A 17808-nucleotide genomic window follows, 5' to 3' on the forward strand; every position below is an offset into this window, starting at 1 on the left:
TGCTCTACATGGTAAATGAGGAACCTTATGATACCCATCTGTTCCATGAATGATCTTAGCAGAATTTGCAATCATCTGTCATTTTTGTGATTATTTGATTGATGTCTGGCTTCCATTACAAACTCTATGAGGGTGAGGCCTGAGGGGCTTTTATTCACCACTGTATCCCCTGGCCCTAAGACAGCAGGTGGCCCATAGAACACAGCTCAGTAAATATCATTTAAAGGAGTGAAATTTAAGATATTGAGTTAGTTGATTCCAAAGTCCTCTTCCTGTTCTGACAAACTTTGAGTCCATCTATGAGAACCTACCACCACCCAAATTTCTCTTCTCCCAGTTCAGTGATTTTTAGTATCGTTGCCTTATGGATTCTGTGATCAGACCTCTTTGATCATTTTTATTGCTTTCCTAATGCTTGTCTGGAGCCAGGGAGTCTGAAAAGTTAGGAACATGAAATGTACATTCCCATCAACCAACAAAAATGTTATATCAATATAGAATCCAAACAGTGAATTAAGCTAACAGTAAGTATCTCCAATTTGAAGTCTTCAATTCTCCCTTTTCCCCCTCTCATTTTATACAAGAATGGCTTAAAATTTGAGTTCAAAAGCGGGAACTATGAAAGTAGAGTTTGCATGAAGAGAACAGAGTGCTTGATCAGATAACACTTCTATGTACTACCTTTCAGTGCTAGTAAATTTTCATTCTTCTCCTTTCTCAGGCTCTTACTCATAAAGTAATTTTAGGACTCCTTCCTGATATTTCCTCTGGGCTCAGAACAGAACAATGCACCAACAAAAGCAGGGCTTGGTGGGATGCTCTATAATAAAACAAAAGAATATGGTGTGTCCTTGACCATGCACCCATTGGTGGACTGTCTGTAACATGTGTGGAAGCATCAACTTCTGTCAATCTGGGCATTTTCAGGGTAATCTCAACACTTTCTTACAGAAAAATGCCAGGTTTTGCTTTCTATAATTGGTAGTTTCTCTTGATATTTTAAGGAAAAGCAATGATTTTATACTATGTTAATAATGGGGATTTTTTTTTTCAATAGGTGGAATACACATGTAGATATATGTGTGATTTGATAAGTATGCTATTTTGTGGTATTGATAGCAAGCTTCAAACTTCATATGTCAAATTTGCTGAAGGTGTTAACATCATAGATATTTTTATGCTTAAAAATGTCAAATTTCATGCCAAAAAAAAGAGCATTTGTGGGAAGTTTTAATTCATTATTTTGAAGAAAATGTTATCGTATACTTGGGGAAACTTATGGTGAACATGCTTCATCTCAGAATACTTGTGAACGCTGGTTTAAACACTTTAAAAGTGATTATTTCAATGTGAAAGACAAAGCACATCCAGGTCAACCAAAAAAGTTTGAAAACTAACAATTACAAGCATTATTGGATGAATATGCGTGTCGAACTCAAAAACAACTTGCAAAAAGATTAAACAATGCTCAGCAAACAATTTCTGATTGTTTACAAGCAATGGGAAAGATTTTAAAAGAAGGAAAATGGGTGCCACATCAACTGAATGAAAACAAATGGAAAAAGGAAAAGTCATCAGTAAAATGTTGCTTCAATAGCAAGAAAGAAAGTCTTTTTTGCATTGAATTGTGACTGTCGATGAAAAGTGGATTTATTTTGAGAATCCCAAATGCACAAAATCATAGGTTGATCTAGGTCAACCATCAACATCTACTGCAGGGCTTCAGAAAGAAGATAATGCTCTGTGTTTGGTGGGATCAGGAAGGTGTGGTGTATTATGAGCTTCTAAAACCAGGTGAAGACATTGATACTGATCACTACCGACAACAAATAATATGAACCATGCGTTGATGGTGAAATAACCAGAATGTGCCAGAAAACCCAGCAAAGTAATTTTGCTTCATGTTGACGCACCATCACACACTTCAAAACCAGTTAAAGACGCATTAAAAGATATTGGCTGGGAAGTATTAACCCACCGCTCTATTCACCAGACCGTGCTCCTTCAGATTATCATTTGTTTCAATTGATGGCACACGCACTTTCTGAGTAGCACTTCAAAACATAACGAAGAAATGGAAAATTGGGTCTCTGAATGGTTTGCCTCAAAACAAGAAAAAATCCTATTGGGACAGTATTCACAAATTACCTGAAAGATGGGAAAAATGTGTAACTAGCGATGGACATTACTTTGAATAAAGCACTTTTGATGTTTCTCTTAAAATTATCATGTACAAAATCCACCAGTATTAACCAGTACACCTAGTATATGCAGATCCTTGAAGTCTTTCCTAACTTGGAATTTTCAAGTTGGAATATATTTGACCAGAAGGAATACATTACAGCGCTCTAAGTGGGGGAAAAGTAGTCACACGTGTTAGCTAAACTCCATCTCTGTCCTTTTCCTAATCCCAGCATTTAATGATACTACTTCCTCAAGCCCCTTCTCCCTGAAGGTTGGGCAGCCAGGCATGTAGATAGTTTTTTCATCCACAGAAGTGGTCACCTAACATGAGGTTGGGTTTCTAGATTATTTGCTAACCTCTGTGGGACTATGTATTCCAAATTTTCCAGAATACTTTTCACATCAAATATTCTATCCATAAGTACTCATGTTATTTGTTGGATCTTATATCCTGATTTCTGGTGAAAAAGAAAATCATCATAAATGTAGGCCTTATGATCTTGTGTTCAGAAGGCATTTTATAACTGCTTTACCAGGCTTATCTAGGGCTCATTTACTTCCACCGGTGTGATCGGCCAGCTCTAAAGAAGGGCCTAGCAGTTGTTTATCAGCCATAAGCATGGTCTATCTGAGGAGAACACTTGGGTGGAGAAATGTTGCTATGTCTTCCAAATGTGAACTTGAACTAGAGGAGCTGTTTGTGGGACAGAGGTGAGCCAATTCCAAGAAGAAGCTATTAAGCATCCAGGCCTTGAGTGCCAAGTTCTCATGATGGACTGGAGAGAAGGAATCCTGGTGCCATGCCTTCACACACCAGCCTGGCTATAGCTGGTTGTGAAGAAAGCAGCAGAAACTAGAAGTCTTTCCTGGGACTCACCTTGGAAACATCTAAGCTCTCCTGGAAGCAGGGACTAGGCTCCTACACTTTGATGGCAGGTGCTGTAAGCATGTGTTACTGCTCCATAGACATAGATCATGGAGGCTGAGAACCACACTCTTGGGGCATGAGGAGGCACTTAGCAGTGGTGAAGCCCATAGGCTCTAGAGCCAGGCCACCTGGCACTAAACTCCATGCCACCAGTCACCAGCTATGTAACCGTAGACAGGCCATTGTACCTCTCTAGGACTCACTTTTCTCAGCTGTAGAGTGTGGTTAATAATATTACCTACTTCATAGTGTTGTTGCCAGAAGGAAATGGAATAATTCAGGTAGAGTGTTGAGAACTGCATGTGGCCCATGGTAAGTATTCAGAACATGTTAGTGAGGGTACAGGGGGTTTTGGTGTACCAGGGAAATCTTTTACTCAATGGCTGAATTCCTATCAATGCATCTCCTTCAAGAGTTTATTTAATCAAGGTTTGAATGCCTCTGAGGATGGAGCACCTACCACCTCTTAAAGCATCCCACACCACCTTCACATAGGTCTGTTTCTTGGACATATTTGTATTGAATCTAAGTCCATTCTGAATCCTTCCTGGTTGATCCTAGCTCCATCACTATGGTCATACAGAATTCATCTAATTCAGTTTAAATCATGTAAAAATTATTTATATCTCCCTCCCTACCTATCCTTTTTCCCATTCCATGAGTCTTATCTTTTCCTGACCTTTGAATGTCATGGTTTCAGATTATTTTGCCATTTCTGTCTTCTGAAAGCAGCTTGTCCTTACAAATGTGATTTACTCCTTGTGCATTGCATCACTACTGTGCACTGATACAAAGATGAGATCAGGCTCCAGCGGCTCTTAGTTAGGCAGGGAATGGCATTCTAGGCAGGGGGAATAGCATATGCTGGAATAGGGAGGCATGAAGCCACAGGAGTTCATACAGTTTGGTATATTACTGGAATTACCATATAAACTAGAATCAGATGTGGTCAAGCTGGCATGAGGCAGGTGAATTTCACCCGTAGGTGGTAGGAGTCACCTGAAGACTTCAGCAGGGAGGAACATGTTTCAATTTGTGTTTTCATAAACCATTCTCACTATGGCATGAAGATTGGGAAAAACTGAATGGAGAAAGTTTGTTAGCTGACTGATGAACACCAAGGGGATGAAGAGGAGGAAAATGAGTCATGGGCCAAAATGTCCAAAAATTATACCAAGTGGCTAACAGGTTATGTCTGAGTGATGGGTGATTTCTTTCTTTTTTTTGTTTCCCTGAGTTTTCTAATTCCTCTATCATAAGTATTTTCCATGTTCTGTCTATATAGCACAGGTTATTTATGTAGTAGAAAAAATTTAACTGGTCTAAAATACTTCAGAATCAAACTGGCAGGACTTGATCACTGATGGAAGAAGGAGTCTGGGGGATCAATCTCCTGACCTGGATACTCAGGTGGGCAGGGTGGCCGCCAACTAAGCCCAAAAAGGGGCTCTTAGGAATTCTGTGGTATCTCTGTGACCGAAAGGAAGCCTCCAGGCTGCTATAACTTTCTTTTGGCCTCTTTGCATCCCAGTCAGTAGTCTCTGCCTGGGTCCGTGGCACCTGAAACCTCTCAGCTATGCATATCCCTTCCTGTCTGGAAGACTCATTGCAGCCAAGCCCACCAGAGCTCCATCACAGTGGCAGTGTTTCCTTAGACTGTAGACACTTACTGAGCCACTGTGTGCTCAGCACCAAGCCAGGCCTTAGCCATAAAATGGTCAGAGAATGGACAGTGCCGTCTTCAAAAAACTCAGCCCGATGTGAGAGATAGACAACAATGTTTAAAAAAAAAAAAAAACTATTTAAAGAGCATATGATTCCAAACTGAGACTAGTGCTCCAAGGGAAGGAAATGCTTCCAAAAAGACATGTAAGAAAGGAAACTTCTTTGGTTTGGGAGATTGGGGAAGGATCCCTAGGAAGAAAGATGCTTGGGCTGAGAGCCAAAGGGTTAAGTAGGAGGAAATATTGGAAAAGCAGTCCAGCTTTGTTCACCCGGGGAGGAAGGTGGTGGGTGAATACAGAGGAAAGTTCCAAATACTTAGAAAAGTAGAGTCATGCCCAATGTCCCTGGTGGGTGGGGAAGTCAGACAGCGACACTGGTGTGATTCAGCAGTGGGGGTCCTATCATACCTGTGTGAGAGGCAGCCCACAGAAGATTTCTGCACAGCTGGCCTAGATGTAAGGCGGGCAAGCCTGCCCTTCCCCCACATCTCTCCTAAGATGTGGAGACTTGGTGCACTGATGTTGGCAGAAGCTTTCCTGGGGCTAATCTGGGGTGACTTGCTGGTGACCACCTCTTTGGCATTTGCAAATGAAAACTTGCCACATCCCCTTTAAACAAAGAGCATTCTTGGTGTGTTATTTGTGCTTGAACTTATAAGTGAGGGGGTCCTTCCCCCTATAAGTCAACAGTACAAACCTATAGCATTTGGGGTGCACTGACAAGACCCGTGTGCTAAATAGTTTTTTTCATTTACTTCTCTTTTTTCCTTAAAGGGATCTAGGTACCTCAGTTGTCCTGTTTTTTTGTTTTGTTTTGTTTTGTTTTTATTGTGGAGATGAGAGAGAGAGAGAGAGAGAGAGAGAGAGAGAGAGAGAGAGAGAGAGAGAGAGAGAAATTTACCATTTAACCATTTTTAAGTGTACAGTTCAGTTCATTTACATTGTGCAGCCACCACCAAAATCATCCATCCCTAGAACTTTTTTTCATTTTCTCAAACTCAAATCCAGTACCCATTAAACACGGACTTTTTTCAATGCTGTTTTTGAATGAAAGGCTATAATGTTCTTCAGACTTGGGTCCTGAAGGAAGGTGGCCTGGTAAGAAATCTGTAGGAAGATTCCCATGTAATCCAGAGAAGGTGCCCTCAAAGCTACTTCCTCAGCCCTCTCATGGAGGTCTAACCGCCCAGAGGCATCCCAAGGTATGAATCAGTTTCAGCAAAGGAAGTCCCACCCCCTTGTTGCCCTACTACCAGACTATGGTGACCCACGTGTTTTAGAGCATACGGGTCACCCATAGTCTCTTGAGGCATCAACATGTCCTTCCATGGCTGCTTCGAGTCAAAGTGAGCCTCCCTGTAGGGAGTTGCTGTTCCAGGAGAAGAGGAGGGTAGGTTGTCTCTAACACAGGGTGTTAGGAAACTGCATAATTCTGGGTGAAACAACATGTTCTTTCCCTTGGAAGGATAACCCTTCCAGTCTTTTCATCTGGATATAGCACCAGAGAGATTTGGAGTCAGGCCAGCCCGGGTGTCACTGCTCTGTCACTCAGCTTCTTCACCTAAAAAAGGGGATTCATGGTGCAAGGAATATGCTAAGAAGATGGCATAAGATCATGTCAGTATGGCATCCAAGAGAGCATGTGGTTCAATAAATGGAAGCTGGTGTTCTCACTGTTGTCACTGTCTATGATTTGTCATTGTAGGTCTCCAGGTGGTTCTGAATTCCATCATTAAGGCCATGGTTCCCCTGCTGCACATCGCCCTGCTAGTGCTGTTTGTCATCATTATCTATGCTATCATTGGCCTGGAACTCTTCATGGGGAAGATGCATAAGACCTGCTACAACCAGGAGGGCATAGCAGGTAAGGGAAGATGCTGACTGGCCAGCTGTCAAGAAACTTTACTGTGTTGTCACTACTTTTCATTCAGCCAGATACACTGCCTTCACCTGACCAATAAGTGCCAAGGAAGGCCTCCATTCCAGGAATCATTTCCAAACCATGGTTAAAGGAGAGATTGGTCATCTTTTACTCTTGATAATTTTTGTTTTTACTAAAATAGATCTCAGTTACAAATAGCTAAATGCAAACTTTGTGCAGCACTACTAAACACTGTTTAAGTGAGCTGTGCAATTCAAGAAACATCTCTTAGCCAACCTTGAATATTTTAATTTAATAATCAGAAAGAACCTAAGGATGTATTAATAGATCTGTGCTCTATGGTTCTTCAGTATTGCTGGCCATCGAAAGTCCTTTCGGGAAGGTGACGTTGCCTGTCACCAGCAGGTTGGGTGTTGGGGCTGATCCTGGCTCCTCTACTTCTCCACTCTAGGCAGAACCCCAGCCTTGTCTCACGCTGAGAAGAGGTCAGCCAGTGTGAAACCTCTTTTCCTCCAGGAGAAGGTTTCTCTCTACCTCATGACTTCACAGTCCTTCTTTTTTTGAGAACTTAGCTTTTGTGTTCCTTCAATAAATCAATCTATTTAACAAGCAATGCTGGCTCATTAAACACTTCCTTGAGTAGGTCTAGAGTTTCTGCTTAAGGAGTATGCTACAACTACTGTCTTTAGTTACTAAAATCTCAACTTGACATTAAAAAAAAACATTCAAACAGAAATTGACAAGGCTTTTTAACAGACATATAAAGTAGTTCAACATAAAAACTTGTTGAAAAATATCCCAAGGGGTTAGCAGTGTTAAACTTCCATGATTTATTATTTTTTTCATAACAACCTCATTCGTCTTAGTTTTTGGCATCTTGGTGAGGAAAGGGGAGCATGTCTGAAGCATTAAAAGATTGTGCACATCTCTCCATCTACTGCCCCTCATTTCTGTCAGCCCAGTATTAATCCCGTGTGACCTCTCTTGCTTCGGGAGCTGACCTACAACAGGGAATAAAATGGATTATTCATATTCAGAAACCAAAATGGGTTGCAGAATCTGGATGATCTGATTTGATTGGCTATATTGGGTATTTGCAAGGTCGCTGCCATATGGCCACAGTCCCTAAACAAACAAAAAGCTATAAACCCATAAGCAAAGATTCACACAAAGGTTTCTACTTTTCTGATGGAGAGTGTTTAATAAGAGGCCATTTTTTCACTCTTGAGAGAATTTCCAAATTACTGGGATCATAATTGTATAAAATAAACTGTCATGTTAAATAAAACAGAAGTTCTTTAGTATTAGAATAAACAGGCTTGCCTTTAGCTAAAATTTTGAGGTTTCAGCCTTGCCTAAAGAAATACCCAATAATGCAATGATTAATATTTTCCCCTTGAATTCAAATCCTTCCTTATGTTCAGTTTAATCTGTAGCTAGCCCCAGGCCAGTAAATTTATATTAATTCTGTGGCTTTGTTAGAGCTCATTCTGAGTCCTACTTAAGAGCTACTGTAATATGTCTAAAGTTTGTACTAGTATTGAAGTGATCAATGACCTGATTGGCCCAGACTCTCAGGCAGTCACTCAGGAGCTCACACACCTCCTCTTTCTGATCCTGCTATCGGATGGCAACCCTGGGACCCACTCCGTCCATCTCTCCCAATAGCATACGACACAGCTGAGAGTCTGAATCTCAAAGATCCCCATAAATTCAGCAGTTGATGCTGGTGTGGCTCTCACCAACCACATATCAAATGGGAAAGAGTAAAATGGTGAAGTTTTGCCATAAAGCCAAAGATGGCAGTCCTGCCCTGTGCACCGCTGAGCTACAGGGCACTGTTCCCAGCACTACACATGGTTCCCATAGGGGGAGTGTGTTTTCTACGGGTGGCAGGGTCCTGTAAGGGCTGTGCTAATAAGCAAACCTGAATATTGGTTGGGCCTCCTCACTGGGCTTTGTTGAGGCCTGCAGTGGCCTCAAATGGCAAGAAAATGGTGGGCGTGGTAAACCAGGGAGAAACAGGATGGGATACTCTGCCCCATGCAGCTGGACAGTCTGGAGAAACAGCCCTGCAGGCCTGCTCAAAATTTTAGTGGCCTCCTTGCTTTTAGGATCAAAACCTGAACTGGCCTCACCAATTGCAGTGGCCAACTTAGGGCAATATTATTGTCCATCCTCAGTAGTAATCAGGAAAAGTACCCAAGACATTGCCTACTTCCTACCATAGATCATCAGATTATTTATGTGGTGGGTTTTACTTTCACCTCCAAGTTCAGAAAAGAAGGTTAGCTCCCATCACGGAAATAACCATCAGCCCTGGGAGCCAGTTTGTCAGAGGACAGACACCAAAGAAGAGAGGGGAGCCATGTGAGCTCCCCCAGAAGGTGTCCTTGTTCTCCATGTGGAGCCAGACTTCCTGCTGGGAAGAGGACAGAAGATGTGTGGCTTCAGGAGCCTTTCCTCCCAGTACTGCAGTCAGAGCTCACACACCTCCTCTTTCTGATCCTGCTATCGGATGGCAACCCTGGGACCTACTCCGTCCATCTCTCCCAATAGCATACGACACAGCTGTCATCAGTGCCTCTCCCTCCCAGAGTGATGAACCCTGATAAAGAGGGAACATGTACAGGAATTGGGGCATACTTGATGCAGCCAGAGTAGAAAACTAACCCTGCAATCTTTGAAACAAATCACATGTGTTTTGGAGAGTTTTGTACCACCTTTGGAATGGGTATTTTTTTAAATTTTCAGTCTTTGGATTGAATTACCATGTTTTCTGCAAATTTAGATTATTTGGAAGTGTCTGTGAGCTCTTGTTAGAATATTTAATGGGTCTGATAAGTGTGGCTCAGTGGTTTAGCATCAACCCATGAACCAGCGGGTCACAGTTCCATTCCCAGTCAGGGCATATGCCTGGATTGGGCTGGATCCCAGGTGGAAGGGTGAGGTTGTGGGAGGTAGCCAATCAATGATTCTCTCTCATCATTGATGTTTTTATCTCTCTCCCTCTACCTTCTTCTCTCTGAAATCAATAAAACATATCTTTAAAAAAGAAGAAAAAAAAAAGAATGGTTAATGGGATTTACATCCAATTCTTTTTATATTTTGAATTTCTTTTTCAAACTGAATTTTATGTGCTTGTAAATTTTAGAATACATTAGATTTTGAGCCCTGTTTCCTAGAAAATATATAAAGAAGCCCTCAAGCTGGCCAGGTGAACCATTATTCTGCTTCTAGGGTACTTCACCATTCCTGGGAGAGGTGGCCTCAGGAGAGACAATGTCCCTCCAGTCCCCGGGGCACCTGGCAAGTGCCCTGCAGGCCCCTCCACAGGTGCACCAGCATGTACTGGCTCCTTTTGTTTCTGGCTCCCATCTGTTTGATGGTGCTCTGAGCCAGGTCACTCTGAATGGCTCTCCCAAACACAATAATTACCCCAGAGGCTGGCAAAGAACTAGAAATGAAATCATTTTCATTCTATTCACTCTTAAAATTGGGGCCTAAAAAAGTAATTGGTTTTGTGTCTGGTATTTCTCTTTGGAACCCCTAGCTGGCGCTGTCCCAGAATGTCAGGCTCCTGTTGGTATTGACAGCATTTTAAAAATCTCCCATAATCTGGCCTCCATTATTTTTCTTCGAACTTAATTTGGACTTTCCAGAATGACTTTACCACACTTCACCCACATTGCTTTGTTTCTCCTCTTCCCTCATGCCCACCCGCCTCACCAGGACTTCATGACTCCCCAGAAGAAATCCAACACATTTTCTCAGTAGATCTCATTTCCCCTCACCCTCCAGAGCATGTCACAAGGATCTGCTGATTTGTGTGCTCACATTTTTCAAGTGTTCCCTTTATTGCTTTTTATAGATATCTATTTTTATCAGATCATCACTGCTTCTTAATTGTTCTCATATCTTTTTTTTTTATTGTTGTCCAAGACAAACTTAAATTAAAATAGCAGAGTGGCTCTTGAGCTTTTAGATAATCTTTCTGAATCTCAACCCTTTCTCTTTTATTAATGAGATCATTTCCCCTTCATGCTATTTCTTTTCAACATACATTTGTAAAACCCAAACTATGTTTTCCTTTCTTGAGGACACTCAGAACTCACTCTCCTTATTTCTGTTTATGTCAGGGATTGAGAATATAGGAAAAACTGTCAGATTGGCAACCACAGTCAAAGATTAATGCCATCTTAATTGCACTAAAAAGCAAAACGGAAAACAGAGATGCAAAATTTCCCTCTATTTTCCCTTCTCTTTCCACCCCATCTCTCATATTACCCCAGCCCTTTCATAACAGAGACTGAGCATGTCCTTCTAGGAAGCCATCACGAGCATGGGCAAGAACACAATTGAGTTTATGATCTATTCAGTCTCTAGGCTCTGAATTTTTTACATATTTATTATCTACTTTTTCTTTAACTCTTTAGGTTTGGTATTCACTTTTTCGTTCCCCTCCTTTCACAACCTCCCCTTGTTTAAGCTCACATTCAAATCTCCAAGGGTTTTGAAATTTGAAGTCACAAAGAATTGGCTGGAGTTCAGCATATGAGCGGAGTCCCCTGGGAGCCAGCGCCTGGAGGGGAAATGATGAGGACACTCGTTTTCTGTGGCAGCTTGGGGACCGGTGATGCAGACCTCTTCACCTGGGTCACATCACAGACTCCCACGCGCAGCCTAAAGCACCAGGCCAAGAATAAGCCAGAAGTAGCGCTTTTCACAATAGCCAAACCTGGAAACCATCCTGCTGCCCATCAGCTGGCGGATAGACAGACAGTGAAATGAACATATATATGCAATTTCTAGAAAGGCAAAGCTATTGAGAGGGAATGCACACCAGGTTGGTAGGGCAGGAGCCGGGCCTGACTGCAAACAGGCACACAGGAATTTTGGAGAAGGATGGAAGGGTTTAAAAATGGATGTGGTGATGCCTGCACAACTACTAGTATGCAAATTTACTAAAAAATAATTGAACTGTGCATTTACATTCATAGACTGGGAGAAATGTCAATTATATTTCCATAAAGTAACTAAAAGGAGAGGGAGAAAAGAAAAAAAAGCCAAGAAGACACATCCAGCATATATTTCCAGCCATGCTGCTCAACTCCATTCTCTTAAGAATTATCTTAGTTATGGATTGATATTACTCAATATCTTCCTGTGTTCCTCTTGGGAGTGAAATTTCTAATCAATCAACCACGAAACAATCAACCAACCATCTTCAATACTGAAGTACTGGACACTTATGATTGTTTTGATACATATAGAGATCTCTAAATGAAGAACTGCAAGTAAATTCTCTCTCTGGAACCATATTTTCCTCATTGTCAGAAGCAATCATTTGGTTGTTAAGTCTATCCTGCTTATTGCTGTTACTTTCTACAAGCATGAGACAATGTCCTTAAGTTCACACAGTTACCTTCCTCAGCTGGGGCCAAGGCTTTCTCAGCATTTCTCTATTTTACTACAGTAGAAATTCTTAAATAAATCAAGTCTTACTTTAATTTACTAATGATCTCTGTACCAAAAATATAAACATCACCTTAATTTACTGGGGTTTTTAAAGCAGCTGTTCCCAGCAAATGGAATTAGCCCAAGCACTGTCTGTAGCCACAGATGTTAAACTTTTTCTGAAAAAGCCCTGTCCACACCTACTGAGTATTCTCCCTGTCGCCCACTGCCTCTCTATCTTGAGCAGAGGTCAGAAAATGATTCTTTTTTCTGAAAGGAAGGCATGCTGGGGAGCGAGGGCAGTGGTGCAAGGTTCCACCTGAGCTGCATAAAACACAGGCCACAGCGTGCGCTCAGGTCATAACAAAGATGGCTGCAGGCTGTCCTCTCCCTGCAGTCGGGATTTACTTTATCCTTCACTAGATTAGGTTGCACCATAAAGTGACTGGCATCCCTGCTGATGCATCATGTAACACCTATGGACTCTCCCATGTTCTCAAAGTGTGACCGAATGAGATCTGTTGGCTAATGATGTGGAGTAGTCTTCCAGTCAACATGCTGTCACTTGAAACTCTGTTATTCCTATGGAAATGCCCCCAAAATAAGAAAACATGGACTTCCTTCATTTTCCAGGATATCTTCCACTCAAAGTAGTTCCATCACCATTATTTTTTGATTAACCACTTGACTATGATGCTGATGTGCTACAACAGAACGTGCAATATCCCTACTCTCTTTACAATCAATTACTGGGCTAAAATGCCATTTTACAACAATTGGTTGAAAGTACTAACATTCTAAACCAACAGCCTTTATGTTGTTTAATGCATATATAGGAGATGAATGAAAACTTTTTTTGCATTACCATTGTGTGGTTGTTTTGCCTATTCCATCAATCTTATCCTGTAACTTTCCTCTCTAACTTCTCAATTTTTTTTCTCTGCCCATCTCTCCCTTCCCTCTGCCCATCTCCACTCCCTCTATGTGTCCCCCTCTGTGCATCCCCTCCCCTCTGTGCGACCCCTCTCTGTCCATCCCTCTCTCATGTGCCCTCCCTCTGTGCAACCCCCATCACTCTGTGCATCTCCCCTCTCTGTCCATCCATCTCTCCTCTGTGCATTCCCCTTCACTCTGTGCATCTCCCTGTTCTGTGCACCTCCCCCTCTGTGTTTCTCCCCCCTCTGTGCTTCTCTCCCCTCTGTGCATCCCCCCTCTGTGCTTCTCACCCCTCTGTGCTTCTCCCCGCTCTGTGCATCTCCCTCTCCTCGGTGTTTCTCCCCCCTCTGTGCTTCTCCATACTCTGTGCTTCTCCCCCTCTGTGCTTCTCCCCCCTCTGTGCATCTCTGCCCTTTATGTGTCTCTCCCTTTCCCTCCTCCTGCCCCCGCCCCCCGTGCATCCATCTCCCATGGCCATTTGAGATGTTCCAGCAGAAGATGATCCCTCCCCTTGTGCTCTGGAGACAGGACATGGAAGGCAGTGTCAGAACGGCACTGTGTGCAAGCCTGGGTGGGATGGGCCCAGGCATGGCATCACCAACTTCGACAACTTTGCCTTCGCCATGCTCACGGTGTTCCAGTGCATCACCATGGAAGGCTGGACAGACGTGCTATACTGGGTATGTAGCCTGTGATGGGCAGTGGCAGGGAGTCCGGGGGAGGGGGTGGGAGAGGGGACTTCAAGACTTCCTTCCCTCGACATTTCCCTTGTTTACCTCCCATGACTATGATGGAGAGGCTGATGAATGCCTGTGATTTTTTTCAGGCCTTTCCTGAGAGACAAAGCAAACACTCACACTCGCCCTGATGAGTCTCTCTCTGCCACCAGCCTCAGAGAAATACCACCTTTCAGGGTGCTACACTGTTTCTAGTAAGAAACATGGCAGACGTAATATAGGATCCCATTCGCTCCTCTCCTACTGTTGGGTTTTTCTCATATTGTCTTGCCTCTGTCCCCAAAAAACAGATCATTTGTAATTTTTAGAGAGATAGTGTATAATTAAAGAGAAACATCAGGCCTGGTCTTCTAAAAAGAAGCCATTTTTTAAAGTATATATTTTTTATTGATTTTAGAGAGAAAAGAGAAGGAGAGAGATGGAAACATCTATGATGAGAAAGAATCGTTGATTGGTGGCCTCCTGCATACCCCACACTGGTATGGAGCCCACAACCCTTCCATGTGCCTTGACCAGGAATCAAGCCATGATCTGGTCAACACTCAATCACTGAGCCATACTGGCCAGGCAGAAGCCATTTTTATTCAATGGCGTAGTGTTATTATGTTCTTATTCTCAGAGTAATCTTACATATCATATGAGAATAGTCCAGATGAATGCATTCCTAGTGTTAAGAAAGCCCTCTGGTGCTTACGTGATGCACATTTAGAAAATACACTTCTTAAGTGTCAGCCAGTCGACAGCAAATCTTTTAAAATCTTTTGCCCCATTCCTTGTCCATCAGCCAACACTACTTTGCCACCTTTGAGCCACTGAGGGGATTTTTGTACAGTCTGTCCTCTACACACATCATGTTTGAGCTGTCTCCATTCTGGCAGAGTTAAATTCATTATTTGTAAAAACTCCAGAAAACATAATTCTTTAGAGTATCTACTATTTTAGCAGGAAATGATTCACCAGAATCCAGTGTTGTTCTCCAACATTTGAGTGAAAAATGCTTGTTGCCATTCTTGAAAATACCACCTCACCTAGCATTTTGCAAATAGTCATGAATTTGGCCATCCTGAAAGCCATGTGGGAGCCTGCTTAAGGAATGTGTCCACACACTAAAGCATGAAATAGAGGGGTGATGCCTCCCCATCAAGCAGAGCTGCCAGACAGGCAGGAACTAATGCCATGAGAGGTGCTAACTTCTTTCTGAATTAGAAAAGTTTGTAGCAACATGGAGATGTGATACAGGGTATTGTATCCTCTATGTTTTTTATAAGCATCATGTTCTATTGATTAAAAAACCCATTTCCCCAGTTTTTATGTTATAGCAGACATGCTGAATGAAACCCAATGCTGCTATGAATTGCACCTCTCTGCAAATGACTACTTAAAACTTGCCTGGGCACCTTGTACCCAGCAAACATTTTATTGAGCATTCCTTGCATGCCAGGGGTGTCCCTAGGGACTGAGAATTCAGACAATTGGATGATGGCCACACAGCCAGAACATGCTGGGAAAGTCGCTGTGTTTTCATACTTTCAAAAGAAGATGAAGGCCAAGTCAACCCTTCCTCAAACTAAAATAAAACTTTGAAAATATTTTCTAAGGCCCATACTGAATAAAAACTGATTTTAAGTGATTTGTACAAATAGAGAGGGAATTGAACTTATTATACTTAGGCAAATTTATTTCATTTAGCAAAGCTGATCAAATGCCCAAGTGGCCCTAACTGGTCCTTTTGCCTCGGGTGGATGCTTGGCCAGCCAAGGACAGAAGCAGCCTTTTTCAGATGGGCAGTTCCTGCCTATGGGCCACGAACATAGAGTTGTATGGAATGGTGCTTTAAAGCCTCATCAGGTGGAGCTTCAAACCCATGCCTTAAGTTGCTATGAAAACACCTTCAATGCCTGCAAATTGAGAGCAGGGTAGTGGTGGGTGGGTGTGGGATTGAGGGGAATAGGTATAATTTACTTTGCTAATGGCCGTGATGTATTTTTGTGATCTTCCTTCATTACTTCTTCCCTCTCCCCAACCACAACTCATTGATACCCCACCAGCCAGATGTGAACCAAAGAGATACTATCATGATGACAGCAGAGTAGGGAATGAGAAAAAGCACACAAATGCAGCTACCAATTTTCAGCAGCTGTGTTGTGCTTCTTCCTCTGTGGGGGTTGAGGGGGGGGGGGGTGATAGAGCACAGGCTGGAAATGGAAGAAGTGACAGAGGTGAAGAAACAATCTCAGGCTAATGGGACATGCCTCTCTCTGATTTTCCCAGCACCTTTTTGAAATGGCCACATTATGTGTGTGTGTGTGTGTGTGTGTGTGTGTGTGTGTGTGTGTGACTGTGTGTGGGGGTCACACACACACACACACACACACACACACACACAACACACTCACCTAAAGCTGAAATAGAGCCTCATTCTTGGGTATTCATGATGGAGGCATCTCCCAGCCCAAAGCTCCTGGCTTTCAGATAATATCTCTGATTGTTTTGACCTTCCTATGGCCATTTCTTTCTTCCTTCCTTCTTCCTATTTTTCTCTCTCCCCCTTGAGCATTCCTCCCCCTTGAGCATTCCTCCTCCTTGCCTCTACGCTGTATCTCTAAACCCACAGCATCTCAAATCTCAATGTGATTTAGTATAACATGGAGCTTTCTAAAATAAAGATGCCAAAACTTCCCTAAAGCCATGAGGTTAGAAACTCCAAGTTAGACCCCAGTATATGCATTTTTAAAGCTTCCTGTGTGATTCTGATGCTCAAGCTGGAGTTTGAAATCCCCTAGAAGTCTAAACTATTGAATTGGAATGGTGCTGCTTTGGTGCCCTGATTTGAACCAGTCTAGGGAGCCAGTTTCCATACTAATTGGGGAAGTAGGGTCTTCTACTCAGAAGAATGCATTTCTCTTAAAGTCCAAGGGACAAGTCTAGAGGATATGGGAAGGAGCAACCCAGATTTTCAAGTATGGTAGTGAATGGAGACCCGAGGGCTGGGTTCCTTCTGAACACTAAACAGCTGGTTAGAGGTTCACAGGGAGAGACTGGATCGTTACAGCACTAAAGAAGCCATTGATTCAGTCACTAGATACTACCTTGGATAGGAGGGAGTTGGAAGGTCACCAGTACGATACAGTAGGCACCTGCCTTCTGCTAGGGAAGATCCTGAGTCTGTTTCTCCTTTTCTCTGACATTCATTATTTTATCTTGTTGTTGTGATTTTGAAGAGTTAGTGCACTCAAAGTGAAATCAAACTTGAATATTTCCTCAGCTATTAAACTTTGGCCTTACACTAGGTCAAGGCCCCAACTAGCTGAACAATTAACTTAAAACATTTCCTCTACCTAGTACCCCGTGCTAGAGGTTTGTAGATGGCTGGGTTTGGGGATTTGGAAACCAAGACAGAACTCAGGTCGGGGTGTGGTTTCCTTAGGAAATGGCTTCTTAAGCCAAAGCCTCTCCATTTCCTCCCAGAATGTTCACACCTCTTATGAACTTGAGGGCAGGGGAGAGGACATTAATCACATAAAAAGTGCAGCAGGGAGGAATTTAGGGTTGTATGGATGACCACTTGTATCTGATTCTACTTCCAGGTGTGTTTGTTTTTTTTAACCTAACGTCCCTAGCCTTCTGCATATAATTCAACACTACTTTTCTTATATGGTTTAGCCAAGTTCCTTCCTGAAGATATAAGAGACTGCTAGATCAAGATGATCTGTAAGGGTCTCCTATTAGGGTCAGTTTGAAACTCTGAGCATTATCCCTTCCACATTGTAGCGAGGTCACGATTAAATAGATAAATATCAATCAGTTATCTGCTCAGTGCTGACTTTGTGCCCAGCACTTGAAATAGCTCCATCTATGCTCATGGCACACAGAATAACATGGGCACTGAACTGGAGTTTGGAACCCTCAGAGAGGTCACATGAGAATTGTGCAAAAGGGAGGCAGCAGTGAAAACAGGCA

At 42.6% G+C, this 17808-nt stretch overlaps 1 protein-coding gene across 33 annotated transcripts in view; it reads left to right on the top strand.

Annotated features, from left to right (window-relative positions):
• CACNA1C (calcium voltage-gated channel subunit alpha1 C) overlaps window positions 1–17808 on the top strand; it is a 562813-nt gene that overhangs the window by 376552 nt on the left and 168453 nt on the right. For 30 of the 33 annotated variants that reach the window (XM_045588407.1, XM_045588403.1, XM_045588416.1 and 27 more), the window contains exons 6-7: window positions 6542–6700; window positions 13595–13791. In XM_045588407.1, coding sequence (XP_045444363.1) covers window positions 6542–6700; window positions 13595–13791 — 356 coding nt within the window. The remainder of the gene's footprint in view (window positions 1–6541; window positions 6701–13594; window positions 13792–17808) is intronic. The other 3 variants (XM_045588409.1, XM_045588428.1, XM_045588410.1) reach the window with 2 other exon arrangements.

This window comes from Pipistrellus kuhlii, unplaced genomic scaffold (assembly GCF_014108245.1).
Source record: "Pipistrellus kuhlii isolate mPipKuh1 unplaced genomic scaffold, mPipKuh1.p scaffold_m20_p_3, whole genome shotgun sequence".
NCBI classification, from domain to species: domain Eukaryota; kingdom Metazoa; phylum Chordata; class Mammalia; order Chiroptera; family Vespertilionidae; genus Pipistrellus; species Pipistrellus kuhlii.